Here is a 14984-nt window from a genome sequence, read left to right as displayed (position 1 = left end):
TAAGTCCAATAACATTAAGATGCATGTTTAAGGTACAATAAACATAAAAAGAACCCTCAACATAAATGAGCCAAGGCCAAGCCTAAAAATCTAGGCTTGTTTAATAAACAAGTTGAGCCCGAGCACAAAAAAAAAAAAAAAGGTTTATGAACAGACTTGTGAAACAATAAGGCTCAATGAAAGACATGTTGAGCTTAGGCTAATTTATGGGCTTGGTAATAAGTTTGATATGATCTTAAAAAATAAAGTAATATCTTACTAAGCCTTTAATTAATTGGGAGTTGGAACCACATGTTTAATGTTTAAACCAAATGAGCTTGATATTATGCTTAATATGGGCTTGATAATGTACTTGTATTAGATCTTGAACTCAAAATATTTATATTGAACTTGAGTTTGAGCTTGATGTTAAGTTCAAGCTCAATTTGACTAATGAATTAAGGTAAGCCAAGTTGAGTTCAAGCTTTTTGACTATCTAACAAGCTCAAGCTTTGTAGACTTGATTCAAGCTCAAACCGAGCTTGAACATTTAATATTTGACAAAACTTGGCTTGTTTACAACCCTAGACAAATCTATTAATATTGCTAAATATATTTGTTTGGCTTGCAAACAATAGCCTAATGTATTTCATTGTATCATCATCTATATTTTATTGCCTAAGGAAGGTAAAAAGCAATAGTTTTCGCCATTGGATGACCAATTGGTGTGAGTATCAGAATTTGATTACCCCAAAGAACTTAAGTCTAATCGTTAATTTATCAAAATATGGAGCATGTCATGACAATAAAAATGGTCCCAACATTTGGAAAATGATCTCCTCCTATTACATTGAATTATTTTTAATTATTAGTCGGATGTGTGATACTTACATTTTTATTTGTTTTTTTAAGACTAAAATGTCTTATATCCAGTATTACTATTTTCGTGTGTATTCTAATAAATATTATTATTTATTAAAAAAAAAATTGTTTATCCTACATTGGTTGTGTGTGTTTAGTGTCCGCTGTTTATAACTTCAGTCTATAACTACAAATGTTAGACCATTTTATAATTGTATTTTTATTATGTAATATATTATAAACCCAGTTTAAAATACTAGTATTATTATCTTCTTATTTGTTCTAATAAGTATTATTATTTACTTAAAAAAAAAAAAATGATAGGAAATCTAGTTCCAGTTGAAATTCGAATCTCAAATACCGGGACCACCAGGGCACCAAAAGTACCATGACCACTGGGCCAACAACACCAAAAGTTTAATTGGAATAAACAAAATTGGCCCATTTGGCAACATAGATGGCCCATAGGCCATGTCTGTGCTCATATTCATCCAAGAAAGAAATCATAAAAAAAGCTAATGCCTTTCGACACTCTAAATTAATTAGTATTATTATAATTTTTTTTCATTTTGTTTCTCAATAAAATTTTGAAGGCAGCAGAAACATTTCACTATCACTAAAACCGCCAAAAATATTCTTCCACTCTCTGCCATTTGTCATTTGGTCTTGGTAACATAGAAGAAGCATCATGAAGGGGGCAACTTCGTCTTTTTAACTTTGTGAAACATAATTTTTGTTGTCCCCATATGAAAAATAGCGAGGAGGAGGTGCCTATATCATTAAGCAATAAATGAAAGAAGGAAAGGTGCCAAAGCAAACACGAAAACAAAAACAAAAGAAGAGTGATGAAAGAAAGAGAGAGAGGGCATGGAAGGTGTGTAAACTGTTAAGAAAGAGAATATGTATAATGATTGTAGTGGAGGGTTTGTTTGCATGTGTGGGTCCCATTCTCTCTCCCAATTGATCAAACTCCCTTTTGTGGTGACTCTCATTTTCATGAGGTTGCCATTAGCCTGCCACTCCTCTCATTTTTGGTTTAACCAAACTTTATACTACAAATTAGAAAAAAATTCTTAGGTGTATACAGTGTATGGATAAATAGTGCTCTCTCTTTTTATTTTTATGACAAATCTTATCATTAATGTGAAAAGAAGAAATACTATTCTTCGTTCTTTGTAAATACCTAAGAATTACTTATAAAATACTAACTCTTTTCTCAAATCTGAAAAGCATCTCTCATTCACTACCTTTCATTTTTCTTTCACTAAAATAGTTATATGATAAAACTCATCAACACACTTATTTTCATATCAAATTTTATAATTTATTAACTTATATAATTGTAAATAGTCGATAAAAAATAATACCACAGATCCATATAATCGGTAAAGGCATAAAAATACCCATTACTCAGAAAATACCCATTAAAATATCTAAATTTATTGAAAATTTAATGTAAGAGAGATCTTTTTTATTTTTATATATTTTTTATATACCAGAAACCCTGTGGGTTAGTTCTTTTTTTTTTTTTTGATAGAACTGTGGGTTAGTAAAATAAACAAATATAATAAATAATCTCAAAAGCCATCAGAGGCAGAGGGTTTTTGATTCCCCGTTTCTCTCTCTCTCACACTTTCAGGTTTGCTGTCTATTCATTCATTTCTTTTGCTTTCTCTCTCTTCTCATAAAATCTTTTACTATTTATGTATTCATTTGGTTTTTCCTATTTTGGCCTTTAAATTTTTTATTTTTATTTTTATTTTTTGTTATTTCTCTTTCCTTAATCTTCTCGCCTTATATCAAACAGAGTCTTATTGTTTCTGGTTTGTTTGTTTTGTTCAATTGGTTACATGTTTAACTGATTATATGTTAATGTTTGTGTCTGTCAACTGAAATGTTTTTGGTGTTATAGGGTTGGTTCTGGATCTCTCTCAATTCCTAAGGATTTTATATTGAAATTGAAATTGAAGTTGAAGTTGAAGGAGGAGGAGAAAAGAAAGAAAAAAAAAAGGGGGTTTGTTTGTTAGGGTTTTCTGGAACTGTGGGTCCTGATGTCCATGCCTTCTTTGTCTGATGGTACTATTGAAGGTTAGATTTGCACTTCTTTCATGGGTCTGTTTCTTTTGATCCATTTGATGCTTATCTATCACTGATTTTGGATTGGATTGGATTGGGTTGGATTGTCTCTCAACAACAAGAACAAGAACAAGATATACATATCTGTCAATCTCTTTTGGTTTACAAATTTCACTTTTTCTTTTTTTGCCATTTCGTGTAAGTGGGCTATTGTTTCTTAATTACACTGGGTTCTGGGTCATTTTCAATTTTGGGTTTTTTTTGGCCAATTGGGGACTTTGCTTATCATTCTGTTTATTTGGAGCTAATTGTAGCTGTGTTTGAAGAAGAGAGAGAGAGAGAGAGAGAGTAATTGGGGAAATTTTTTGGTTTTCAGTTTTGTGATGAACCCATTTGGGGTTGGTTTGATGGAGTTGGAATTCTGAGGGAATTTTTTTTTCTTTCTCTTGCAGTCTAGTTGTTTCAGGATTTTCCTTTATGATTACTGCTATTGGGAGAGTTGATTAGGATTTTTTTTTTAATTGATCAGGGAGGGTAGAGAGAATTGTGTTGAAGGTAAAGGCTGGAAGAGGAGATGGTATCTGTAGTGGGGAGTCCGGAGAATAATTCTGAGGACCCTATGTTTGTGGCAATGGAAACCGAAGTGAATGAAATTGATTGTCCTAGGAATGAAATTCAGGATTTTACGTTGGAGCAAGGTGAGGGAAGTAATGTTGTATTCAGTAGAGAAGGACCCCTTGTGAAGAAAGACTCGAGATTGTCCACTGGTTGTTGTTGCAGTGTCAAAAACCTCAAATCTCGGGCGTTTGCAACAGATTCTGAGGATCGAAAGAATGAGAAATTTGGGGATGAGAAGAAGCTCAGTAGACAAGATAGGATCGAGCTGGGTCGGTTGTTTCAGACTGCAGTAAGTTCTCATGATTGGGAGCTTGCGGATAAGTTGATCGAGTTGGCAGATCCTCAAACTCTTAATGATGCCTTGTGCATGACATTGGACTCGATCTGGTTCCTCAGCACACATCAAGAGCTTCAAGGGATAACAGGATTGATTAAACATATCATTGCAAATGGTGCTTATGACTTCACAAGAGCTGCACTTAGGACTTCATTTCTTGCTTCGTGCGTCTCTGCATGCCAAAGTCGAACAATGAGTCTTGCAGATACAGTCACTGTTATGGCCCAAAGGTAAGTGTCTAAGCGTAATATTCTTATACTGTTGATGAGACAATAGTTGTGTAATTTACCAACCATTTGAAATGATTTAGAAGTGTTTAACCAAAAAGGATCATCCTGTTGTTACTTCTACATTGAATGACTACTAGTCTGTTAGTGTTGAAGACCATTGTGCTTTAATTTGGTTTCATATTCTATATTATCTGATGTAATCTGATTTTAACTTATTATAAAAAAAGGATGTTCTGAGTATTACCTTTTAACTCATTTTGTGTTTGATACTTGTTGTCCCTTCTCAGCAGTCTTATTTGTACAAATGGAAGGATTCTTTAGTTTTTTGTAAAACCAGAGCAAGCAATATCTCGGTCATTTGATATATTTCAATTTCTTGAATATTTTGAGGAAATTTTTTTAGTGAATTTTTTGTCTCGTTTGTTTTGAATGCATTTAAAAGTTAGGAAATTAGAGTATATTAGTAGATTCAACAGTTTTTTCTTTTCAAGTCAATAACTAGATTTCATTAAACTTAAGAAGGGAGTACATCCATCTGTACATAATGGCCTACAAAGTGTGGGGTCTTCTCTACCCAACCTAACTCAGAATCCACATTGTGAGAAAATTTCGTAAGGGTGTGCGCAACGTGGTTTCGTTCTCGCCTGACATGGTCGACCATGCTTGTGCGAAAATACCCATCTTCTCCACTTTGTAGAGCATGTTACCTGTCTTGGAAATAATGGGCTCTTTTTGTTTCAGTGCCGCTAAGAGTGAGCTGGCATCATCTTCAAGCATAACATCTCTAATACCAATTTCCAGCGCAAACTCCACCGCTCTGTGAACTGCCAAAGCTTCAGCCTCCTCCCCATCCAACACTGGTGGTCCCTTCGGCCTTCGCACTCAAAGGCCCACAACTTACTCTGCTCATCTCTTATAGCCTCCCAATGCCTGACCATTTCTGACACGCGAAGACAGCGCCATCAAAGGAAACTTTATAGTGGCCCCATCTCTGGTGGTGATCAACAAGAAGGTTGAGTCACTTGCTCCCCATGCTTCTTCCTACAGCAGTCCTGGTATTCCATAATATAAGCCACTGCCTTATTTACTAGCTTAGTGGGGTCTTGAATTTGCCCTTCTTGGATAAAGCCACTTCTATTATGCCAAACCAACCATACATGCATGAAGACATTTTCCAATATTGAGTGGTCCAAGCAATCCAACGGGTCCCAAACCAGCTCTTTGAAGGAAGCATACCCCCTAGCCATTTTCTGCATTTTTGCTTTGCTTGCCATCCATATGGCCCTTTCAGCTGGACACCGCCACAGTGTATAGACAGCCATCTCCATCTCTTGTTTGCACAGGTCACAAGTTGTGTCTTGGATCATCTTCCGTTTTGCCAGGTTATCCTTGGATGAGAGAATGTTGCTTCATGCCCTTTACCCAAAAATTTTAACCTTGTTTGGGACATTTAAACTCCACAGATTCTTTCATATAATCAGATCCCCACTACCAGATGAGTTCTTAGCGTCATTCTTCTCTCCTAGCATTTGTCGTACTACATGGTTTGCACTTTTGACTGAGTAACCCTGTCCTTGTGTGCATTCAAAAGAGTTTACCGTCTTAATGGAATTGTGAGGATAGTATCAGCATATTCAGATCTAAATAATTGCTTCACCAATGCTACATTCCACCACCATGTCTCTGGGAGTCGAAGGTTACATACTCTCCTCACTGTGCCACTAGTAGGTGGGAATAAAGCCTTAATAGTTGACGACCTGGGCAGCTTCTTATCTCTCACAATATTAATGTTAGGTCCATCACCCACTTGCCATATGCTTCCTTCTTGTAGAACAGGCCTAGCTGCAAGAATACTCTGCCACGCGTAAGACATGTTGCCACTCTCATGTGCTTCCATAAAAGAACAGTGTGTGTAGCATCTTTGGCTTCGGACATCTGCTTAACAGTGTGGATAGTTTTCCATATAATTTGTGAATTGACCTTTTTTGTTAACCAAAAGGAAAATCAATATTGAGAATCCTTGAATTACAACTTTGAGTAAAATTCCACCTCAGATTGGTGTAAGTTGGCATTTATTATACCAAAGCTATTATCTATTTCCAACTTTTGAGAAGGGGTTAATATACTTTATGCAAACATATGTGCTGACAACCTTGCCATGATCTTTACTGATTAGCAGCACCTCTGTTACTCTTTGTTAAAAGATTTGGTCAGCGAGAGGACCTGGACTTTAGTAAGTTTTTTGCTATGCAACAGAATAGTCCCACTCCTTTCGTTCTATAGTTCAAGAGACAGATAATGGTCACTGGTTGTGCTGATTTTCTTGCAGATATGTATAGCATGCCATTGACATGTCATAATGTTTCATATTTTGTTTTCAATCAGGTTGCATGAGCGTCTTCAGGAGTGTAATGGAGATGAGGTCTTGAAGGCAGAAGCTGGTGCCAAGGTTCAAAAGTTCACTGAATGGGCTCTGAAATGTATAGGCTTCCATTCTCGTTGCCAGGGTAATAAGGATAGAGTGAGCCACAGCTCAGCCGTTGAGATCCAACTCCAGTTATCTGCATTCAAGATTTTCTTAGATCTTGCTGGCAATCATCTTACAGGGAAGGATTTCACGGAGGCTTTTGATGCAGCTTGCTTTCCTCTTACTCTTTTCTCTAGCTCATTTGACCCTGGTTGGGCATCTGGGATATCAGCAACTGCAATCCAAGGATTGCTGGGTATGTTGGTTGAGGGGGGTGCAGACAATGTCAATCAGTGTTTCCTTGAAGCCTCTCGTTTTGGTAGTACAGAACTAGTGCGCATTTTATTGCAGGTATTGCTAATGTCATGTTTATTTTTCATGATGATATGTAGTTTTCTTTCTGTCTTTAGCTGGTTTTTTTTTTTTTTAGTGTTTTTTTGTGGGGGGGTGGGGGGTGGGGGGGAGTATTTTGTTAGGTTCAACTCATCAGTTTCTGTGTGAATATGACTTCACTTTGTTCTTTATATGCATGAGTGTGTAGTTATAAACATCTTTAGATACTTCCTTTCTTGAGAATTAAGTGTTCAAATTCAAGATTTCCTGATTTGGCTTCAGTCTCTACAAGTTGAAAATCCTCTATTAGTGGTGATCTTTCTGCATGGAGGGTAAGGTCAAATCTAAAGTCAGTTAAAAAAAACTATTAATAAGGTTGGGTTAAGGAAAGCCATGGGAGGAAAATATTGGAAGTCATTCTGCAATAACACAAATTATAAGAAACTATCAGCAAGGATGGGTTAAGGAAAGATATGGGAGGAACATGTTGGAAGTCATTATGCAATAACACCCAACCTGTCAACTGCAATACCTATTTGGTAGCATTTCAACCCTCGTTATACAGTGTCAAGATGGACATGATTACCTCAAATGGAGAGCTGTAGATGGACTTGACTTCTTATGGTGAAACCATAGATAACCATGAGAAAGATAAGATATCTCACATTTTTTGCAGATGAAGCCTTTTGTTGATTACCAGGAATGTAAAAGCAGTGACAAATCAAAAAGTACAGTGGCCTCTTGAGCTTCTTATGGATTTATATTATCCTGCCCTGCTTTTTATAAAAGATATGGCTCTGCTTTCCAGTTGTGAAGGGTTTATTGGATTGTGTAGGCTATCCAAGATGTGTTTTTGTAGCTATTGTGTTAGATCTTGTCATCCCTATTACTTAACGAAACTATTAAGTGCAGACTGAGTTCATTAACATTACAATATGTAGTGCTGAGTTTAAGACTGTTACTGTGGCAGAACTTGGCTTGTGTTCTCCATTTTCTAATCTTTACTTTGATTATTGAATTAACAATCATGTTATCTCCTCCATCTAGCTTGTGATTCACAATCTTAAAAATGCCCTTTTAATTAAAAATATTTTTGTACAAGACCCTTATTATTTATTTCTTGGAAGCAATACCTGTCTCAGGTATTGAATGGTGTCCTTGACCTTTTTTTATTTACTTGAACAGGATATTTTTTATATACCTGTGTCCATGACCACACATATGCATACTGAGAAAAGCTTTGATCATGGAATTTACCCTTCAATACTTCAAATCCACTAAATTATGTATCATTTATGTATGTTTTCTCTATATGTTCTGTTTGTGATATAATAGTTCGCTTGTCTGACATAGTTCTCATTTTTGTTTGTCAATCTGGGATATTTATCTGTAGATTGCTCAAAGAAACAGCTTGGATGTTGATGTTGACCTCGCTTTGGGATTTGCTTCCCACTACTGCAAGATTGGCACAATGGAATGCCTGGTGGAAGAGGGTAATGCCATTGCTTTTTTGGGCCCTTTGATGAGAGCTGCCGAGAGAGGTTGTATGCAGGTTGTTGAGTGGTTTGTGAAAAGGGGTTGCCGGGACATGGAGCTATGTCTTGCCCTCACAGCTGCCACATCAAGCAGCCAAGTAGATATTGCTGCCTACCTTCTCCCACATGTTCCTCAACACGTCCTTGCAGCACTCAGCATTGAGATTCTCAAGGCTGCTGGCGAAAGAAGCGGAGGGTCCCTTGATGGTGTAGCATTTCTCCTCCGTTCTGACTTCTTAGGTGATCCAGCAGCTACTTATTCTGTCGCGGACAGTATTGCTAGGTCTGATGACGAGGCTGTAGCCCCCGAGTTAAGATCTTTTCTTCGAGAGCATTGGTCGGAGTCGGCTTTCTTTGATGGACTTAGGCAAGGACAAGAACATTACATGAACATTGTAAGGATTTTGAAGTGGGGTGGATCTCCTATTTGCTTAAGAGATCTTCCAGGGCCTCTGAGATTGGCAATTGCTTACCTGCCATTGTATAGAGAATGTATTAAGGCAGGTGGGTGTTTGTTATCCCAAAGGCTAAGAGGTCAACTTGTTGAAGCAGTGAGTAGGCTGGGAGGTGGGGTCTTAGAAGAGGTGAACCAAGGCAGAGAACTCCTGGCTGTTTTGGAGCATCATCTTCCTCCATTTTTGGTTCATACCTCCAGCATTGCCTAGCAAGCTTTTGCCCTCTTTTGTCTTTTGGATTTTTGCTTCCTCCTCTTTTTTTTTGGTCACCAACCTATATGTGCCATAGATAATAATAATATAACATTTTAGCTGGGGATCAGGCGATGAAGCTATCGAAGTTTGTCAAATTTTCTTTCCATCATTTGTTGTTGGCTCATATTATAGGTCTCCCTGCACATTTTCTATATAGCTCCTACCATCTTTATATCGATAGTCCAAGTTGTTCTATCGTGTAAGACAAAGTGTGCAACTACTATCAAATGGGTTGAAATATGATGGGTGTGTGTGTATATTGGCTAGTATAGACTTCCTGTGCCCTCCCTCACCCCTCTTGTTTTCAATTCCTCCAATCTTTCATTTTGTTTGTCTTCTCTACTGTCCGATTTCTGCAACTTAAAAATTTTGAAATCATCCGAGGGAGTGGAAAAAGAAAAATTATCTTATGAGATGGGATAATAATATTGGCATTCAACTACAACATGTACACTCCACATGCCAAATGTGAGAGGGACATTGTATGAGCATTTTTCACAAGATACTCTCTCTCAAGGAGAAACTTAATATTGGCATTCAACTACAACATGTACACTCCACATGCCAAATGTGAGAGGGACATTGTATGAGCATTTTTCACAAGATACTCTCTCTCAAGGAGAAACTTTTGTCTCATGAGATACTTTTTCTCAAGGTGAAACTTATATGTAGTGTCTTACAAATGAATCCAACACCTAAAAATGTAGAGACTATACAAAAGAAAGAAGATAATGATTTTTCACATGGGTATTTGACCGTGGCCGTGGGGGGTGAGAATCATAGCCATAAATGAAGCAGATGGGAGATCTATGAAATTGTAGTTAACTGGACCCATTCGTTTGGTAGTTGCTACGAAACTTGCACTATATATTATTAGCTTTTTCAAAAATATATATATTTTTATGATTGGGAAAGACAGATTACCTCCCAGCTTTTAAATGAGTTTATCCTAATGAAAAAAAGAAAGGCTTTTGGCGTGCCTTACCTTTCCTGAAAAGGAGACCAGTCCTCCACCATTATGATATGAGGTTAGAATTACCCTTTAACTTTCAGTCAACACAACAATGCATGCAATGCAACTGACCCAAATTACATTTTGGGTATATAGGAATATCTGTGTCATGTGGAATATGATTCTTATGCGTCATACTATGATGTCACTTTTAGCATATTCATGACCGACCCATGTGGCCCTAACCATTTGGTACCTCTCCCCTGTAAAAGCAAAAATAGGTGATAGGGAGATTAATTAGAGTAGAGGTTACCAATTCCCTAATCAACTAAAGCATTTGTTCTCATGAAAAATGTTATCCCTGTTGAACTTAATTAAAGTTATTCTTATGCTTCTTTGAGATAACTTATAATTGAGGACTAAAATAATTGTATGATTGCATCTTTAAAAGTTTTCTCAAAAAAAGAAAAAAAGAAAAAAGATTGTATCTTTAAAAATAATAAATTAAAAAAAAATAAGTCCTCCAAAACTATTGACATTCCTATGGAAGTGTCTATCATAGAATCTCTTTCTCATCTCAACCTATCATTTTTCAACATATTCTTCAGAATAACCAATCATGCCTTTATTGTGGAATTGTAGATGGATTGTTAGAAATTTTTATTATGTATTGTAAATCTCCACTGTAATAGTAATGGAAGATACAAATTAGACATACTTGGCAATTGTAGGACTGTAAACAAGTTGAACTTTGTCGAGTATTAAATGTTTAAGCTCGACTCAACTACAAATATAAAATTTTCAAGCTTGGCTTAAACTTGAACCAAGCTTACAAACTATTTGTGAGCTTGAGCTGGTCAAATAATTTAAAAGCTTGAGCTTGACTTGGCTCGGTTTGAGCTTTTGAGTTTGTGATACAATACAAGTACATTATCAATCCTATTTAATTTAGACATGTGAACCCAACACCCAATTAATTAAAGGATTAGTAAGATATTAGTTTATTTTTCAAGCTCATATCAATCTTACTGTCAAGCTCAAAAGCCAACCCCAGCTTGGTTTTTATTTTTTTTATTTTTTATTTTTTAAAGCCATATTGTTCATGAGCATATTCATAAAAATATTTTTTTTTTTGCTTGGGTTCGACTCTTTTATTAAATGAGACTAAAATTAAAGATTCAAGTTTGGTTCGTTTATAAACAAAACATGAACAAACTTTTTATCAAGCAAATACGAGCTGTTTATGAATAACTCGGTTCATTTCCAGCTCGTGAGTCGTGACGAGAAGCCAACTTTTGTGTAAGGCATTTGGGCGGTATGGATGCTTCTCAGCAGGAACGAGAAGTCGTATATGACTATATGGTCCTTACACTACATTTCTTTTCTTTTGAATATTAGCCTTTCTTGGACTCCATGAGCTGATGTTGGTGTTCAAGAGGTAGTCTTCGAGGGTGACTCTATAAACATTTGCAAGGCGATCCAAGGCTTAGTTGTGGCTTCCTCATCCATCCAGAATATTGTCCATGGAATTCTTGTTCAGCTCCAAACTTTCAGATCTTTTGATATTTCAAATGTTAAAAGGCAGGGAAATGTCCCTGCACAGTTCTTGGCTCAGCATGCTTTACATGTTGACGACTTTCATGCTTGGCTAGAGGAATGTCCTAGCCCAATTGTGCACGCGTGTGCCCGTTATGTACTCTGTTTTAACTAAATTCTGAATATAATGTATGTCATTCCATCAATAAAAAAATGGTTTACTTGATCTGTACTTATTAACCGTGTGTGGAGAATTTCTCTTTTAAGTTAATAGTATAATTCTCCTCTTTATGCATAAACAGTAAGTTGAGACAAAAGACTTTTAGGTAGGAACGACTCATAGGAGCCAAATAGTCTACCGAACTGCGGATACAACTTGTTTAGCCACATAATAATTAGGCCAAATGGTACTTATCAACCAAAAAAAAAAAAAAAAAAAAAAAAATTAGGCCAAGTTGTTCCTCGCAAGTGAATGAACATGAACAAAAATCAATACAACCGTGTGTATCATAAGTCCACAATCTCTTTAAGAAATGCATATTTAGTCTGTCAATTGGGGTAAATTCTCACAAAAACAACCGTTTCAATAAAGCATCCATGATGGAAAGATACCTTGAAATTGAAGCAATATCAACCAGAAAAAAAAAAAAAAACGTAATGATATTCAGAGAAGGGGATGTTGTGTTGGAAAGAAAACAATGAATAAGAAATGAAAGAACTGTTTATCTTTTTCTTTTGAACATTAAGAGAATTACAAAATTTGTAAGAAGAAAGAGGTGCGATGTGCATGTTTATAACAGCATTTACACATAAGTATAAGTTATATCCCTCACATTAGAAGGCATGAAAGCTAAAACCATCAGCACTGCTAGAATCCCAATAGGAAGCAGCAGCAACATGAAAGGTGGTGGAGGCAATGGTGGAAGTATCAAAGGAAGGATCAGCAAAGACACTGTTAGGCAAACTAGTAAAAGCAATGACTCCAAGCTGAAATAATTTGCCGGCAACAATCTTCTGCTGCTTCCTTTACCGTGTGAAAGAGTGCGTTGGAATTCAATATTCTTTCCTTGATGATGATTTTGATGATATTCTACTTTCTTTCCTTCAACCAGAGGAGTAGCAGAAACCTTTCTTGTTCTCACATCCATAATGCTGCAACTTGTAGAATGATCTTGCAAATAAATCAAACCTTTCGACAATCTTCGATTCACCACAGGAAGTTCAAAATTCATTTAAAAGTCACCAAACCGCCCCAATTCCCAGCACCCCAGATCAGATTGAACCAATGCAGATTGCAATTTGTTGAGATTTGCTAAGGTTTCAATTTAGTGACACCTCTCTCGGGCAATGTCCAAACTTCAAGAACCTCAAAACTCAAAAACACGCAAAACTAGTTATTGTGCTGGTGCACACGTGCAATAGGAAATATTTTTAGCTTCAATATATATGCAAATCTAATCTAGGAACTCACAGAATCTGCTGAGATTGTAATCCTTCCACTTCAACAACACAATGTAGTTTGTTTTCCTTCTATAGATACTAATGCTGCTTTGATTCCAAGTTCAAGACTTACAAGCTTCACTAACTAAAAATGCAAATTGGACCTCAAATTCAAACTATGTCTAAGAAAAAGCTGTTGCAATCATCTTCAAATTCTAATTAATACCACAAGTATCTGTCTGTACCACAAGAATTACAACTTCACTTCAATGCACAAACCATGAGACGTCGTCCCCAATTAGCCAGCTGGGTTAAGGAAAAATCATGGAAAAAAGAAAAAATTCAATCAGCCACAAGAAATTTCAATTAATTCCACCAAAGAAAGAGTCAAATAAAGCTACAAACGCATACAGGTTTAGACTTAGAGCACAATATTGAAAAACAAAGAAATTATATAGATTCAAAGTTATTGATCTCAAATTATAAACACAATATGCATAGACGACAATCAAATCAAGAAGCCACAAACGCCATATACATACTACAAAGATTCAAACTTCTGAACTCATATTAGAACCAAAAGAGGAAGCTTTGATTAAAGAAAATTCGATTTTATAGAAACTAAAAGAAGGGTTTCTCCAAGATTTGGATTTGACCGACTCCCATGTAAGCCTTAGGACAATTAAGGCAAAAAGGAATAAGAAGAAAACCCAGAAATGAAATTTAGCTTTTGGTGAGGGGATGACAAGCAAAATAGCAAGAGATCAAGCAAGGTCAGAATTCATAGGAAGCCCAAAAGAGAAGCATAGGTTGACACCTGTGATGTTGAAAGAGCTGGTGAAACCTTTGATGTTGTTGTTGTTGTTGGTGGTGGTGGTAGTGGTGGTGATGGTAAGAAAATTTCCAAATTAGACAACAAGATAGAGAAGCCCCCCTGTCCACTTTTTGCATCTCAGCCCCTAAATTTCAACCCCCCCTCCCAAACTCTTCCCCTCAGAGATCTCTTATATATTCAAAAGCCTAGAGCAAAAAGACTGTAAATTTATCATTATCTAGCATAACATATAAATAAATTTTAAAAAAGGAGAATTGGGTTTGATGCTATCTTTGAAATGGAGATGCAAGTTATAAGGAACAATGAGGATGGTGAGAGAGAATTGTACCTCCTTTTGAAAAAAGATGAATTTTGATGTGTCTTGGGTTGTTACACTGTATTTGAATAATTATCATTACTATTGTTATTATTAAGCAGAGAGAGAGAGAGAGAGTAGAGGTTGGGTTGGGTTCAGTGAATTCCAAATTCAAGTGGGGTTGCTGACATGCAAGTTGCTGGTTTTGGAAACTGAGGGCAGTGTGTCTCCCAAGGTTCTTCACCCCTAGACTTCTTTTCCCTCTCTTAAAATTATCTCTCTCTAGAAATTGTGTGTCCCTCTAGAAAAGCCTAACACCAGCATCAACTTTATTATGCTTGTCATTCACATTAAAGGGGCCCAAACCAAAGTTTTTATTCAAATATGAAATCATTCCATTCAATGTCACCACATCATTTTTGCAATGGGTCCATATTGTTTCCCACCTTGTTTTCGAATAACTTCATGTCCCCTGTCAACCTTGACTTCATGCATCAATTTTATTACTTTTTTTAAAACCATTTATTTTTGCCCAAAACACTCTCTAGAGTTTGAGGTTCAAAGTCTCTATCTCATCCATTTAAGGTCTCAATGCGTATTTACTACTTCATTTAGGTTTGGTTAGATACTATTTATTTTGCTGAAAACTAAAAATTTATTGCTGAAAGTACTGTAACAAAATAATTTATAAGTTAGCTGATTTTTTGGGCTGAAAGTCCTGTAATTTCAACTAAATAGTAACGTGAATAGTACAAAATAATTTATCTGTGTTTTTCATTT

At 36.1% G+C, this 14984-nt stretch overlaps 1 protein-coding gene and 1 long non-coding RNA gene across 5 annotated transcripts; one reads left to right on the top strand and one right to left on the bottom strand.

Annotated features, from left to right (window-relative positions):
• Positions 1–2382: 2382 nt before the first annotated feature.
• On the top strand, positions 2383–9415 carry LOC115963284 (ankyrin repeat protein SKIP35-like). Of its 3 annotated transcripts, XM_031082237.1 has the most exons (5): positions 2383–2479; positions 2753–2928; positions 3446–4101; positions 6487–6919; positions 8295–9415. In XM_031082237.1, exons 3-5 carry the CDS (start codon positions 3491–3493, stop codon positions 9099–9101), a joined length of 1851 nt encoding a protein of 616 aa, XP_030938097.1. In that variant the 5' UTR covers positions 2383–2479; positions 2753–2928; positions 3446–3490; the 3' UTR covers positions 9102–9415. The 3 variants fall into 3 exon arrangements, with proteins under 3 accessions (XP_030938097.1, XP_030938095.1, XP_030938096.1); XM_031082235.1 differs by having other exon boundaries at positions 2753–4101; XM_031082236.1 differs by lacking the exon at positions 2383–2479 and having other exon boundaries at positions 2573–4101.
• Positions 9416–12333: 2918 nt separating this feature from the next.
• On the bottom strand, positions 12334–14503 carry LOC115966046. Of its 2 annotated transcripts, XR_004086295.1 has the most exons (3): positions 14238–14503; positions 13892–14094; positions 12334–13380 (listed from the first exon to the last, which is right to left on the bottom strand). It is a non-coding gene; the product is annotated as an uncharacterized LOC115966046 (long non-coding RNA). The 2 variants fall into 2 exon arrangements; XR_004086294.1 differs by lacking the exon at positions 14238–14503 and having other exon boundaries at positions 13892–14231.
• Between the last annotated feature and the right edge of the window lie 481 nt (positions 14504–14984).

The sequence above is a fragment of the Quercus lobata genome, chromosome 10 (assembly GCF_001633185.2).
Source record: "Quercus lobata isolate SW786 chromosome 10, ValleyOak3.0 Primary Assembly, whole genome shotgun sequence".
NCBI classification, from domain to species: Eukaryota; Viridiplantae; Streptophyta; class Magnoliopsida; order Fagales; family Fagaceae; genus Quercus; species Quercus lobata.
This window is presented reverse-complemented; position numbering and strand designations above follow the sequence as displayed.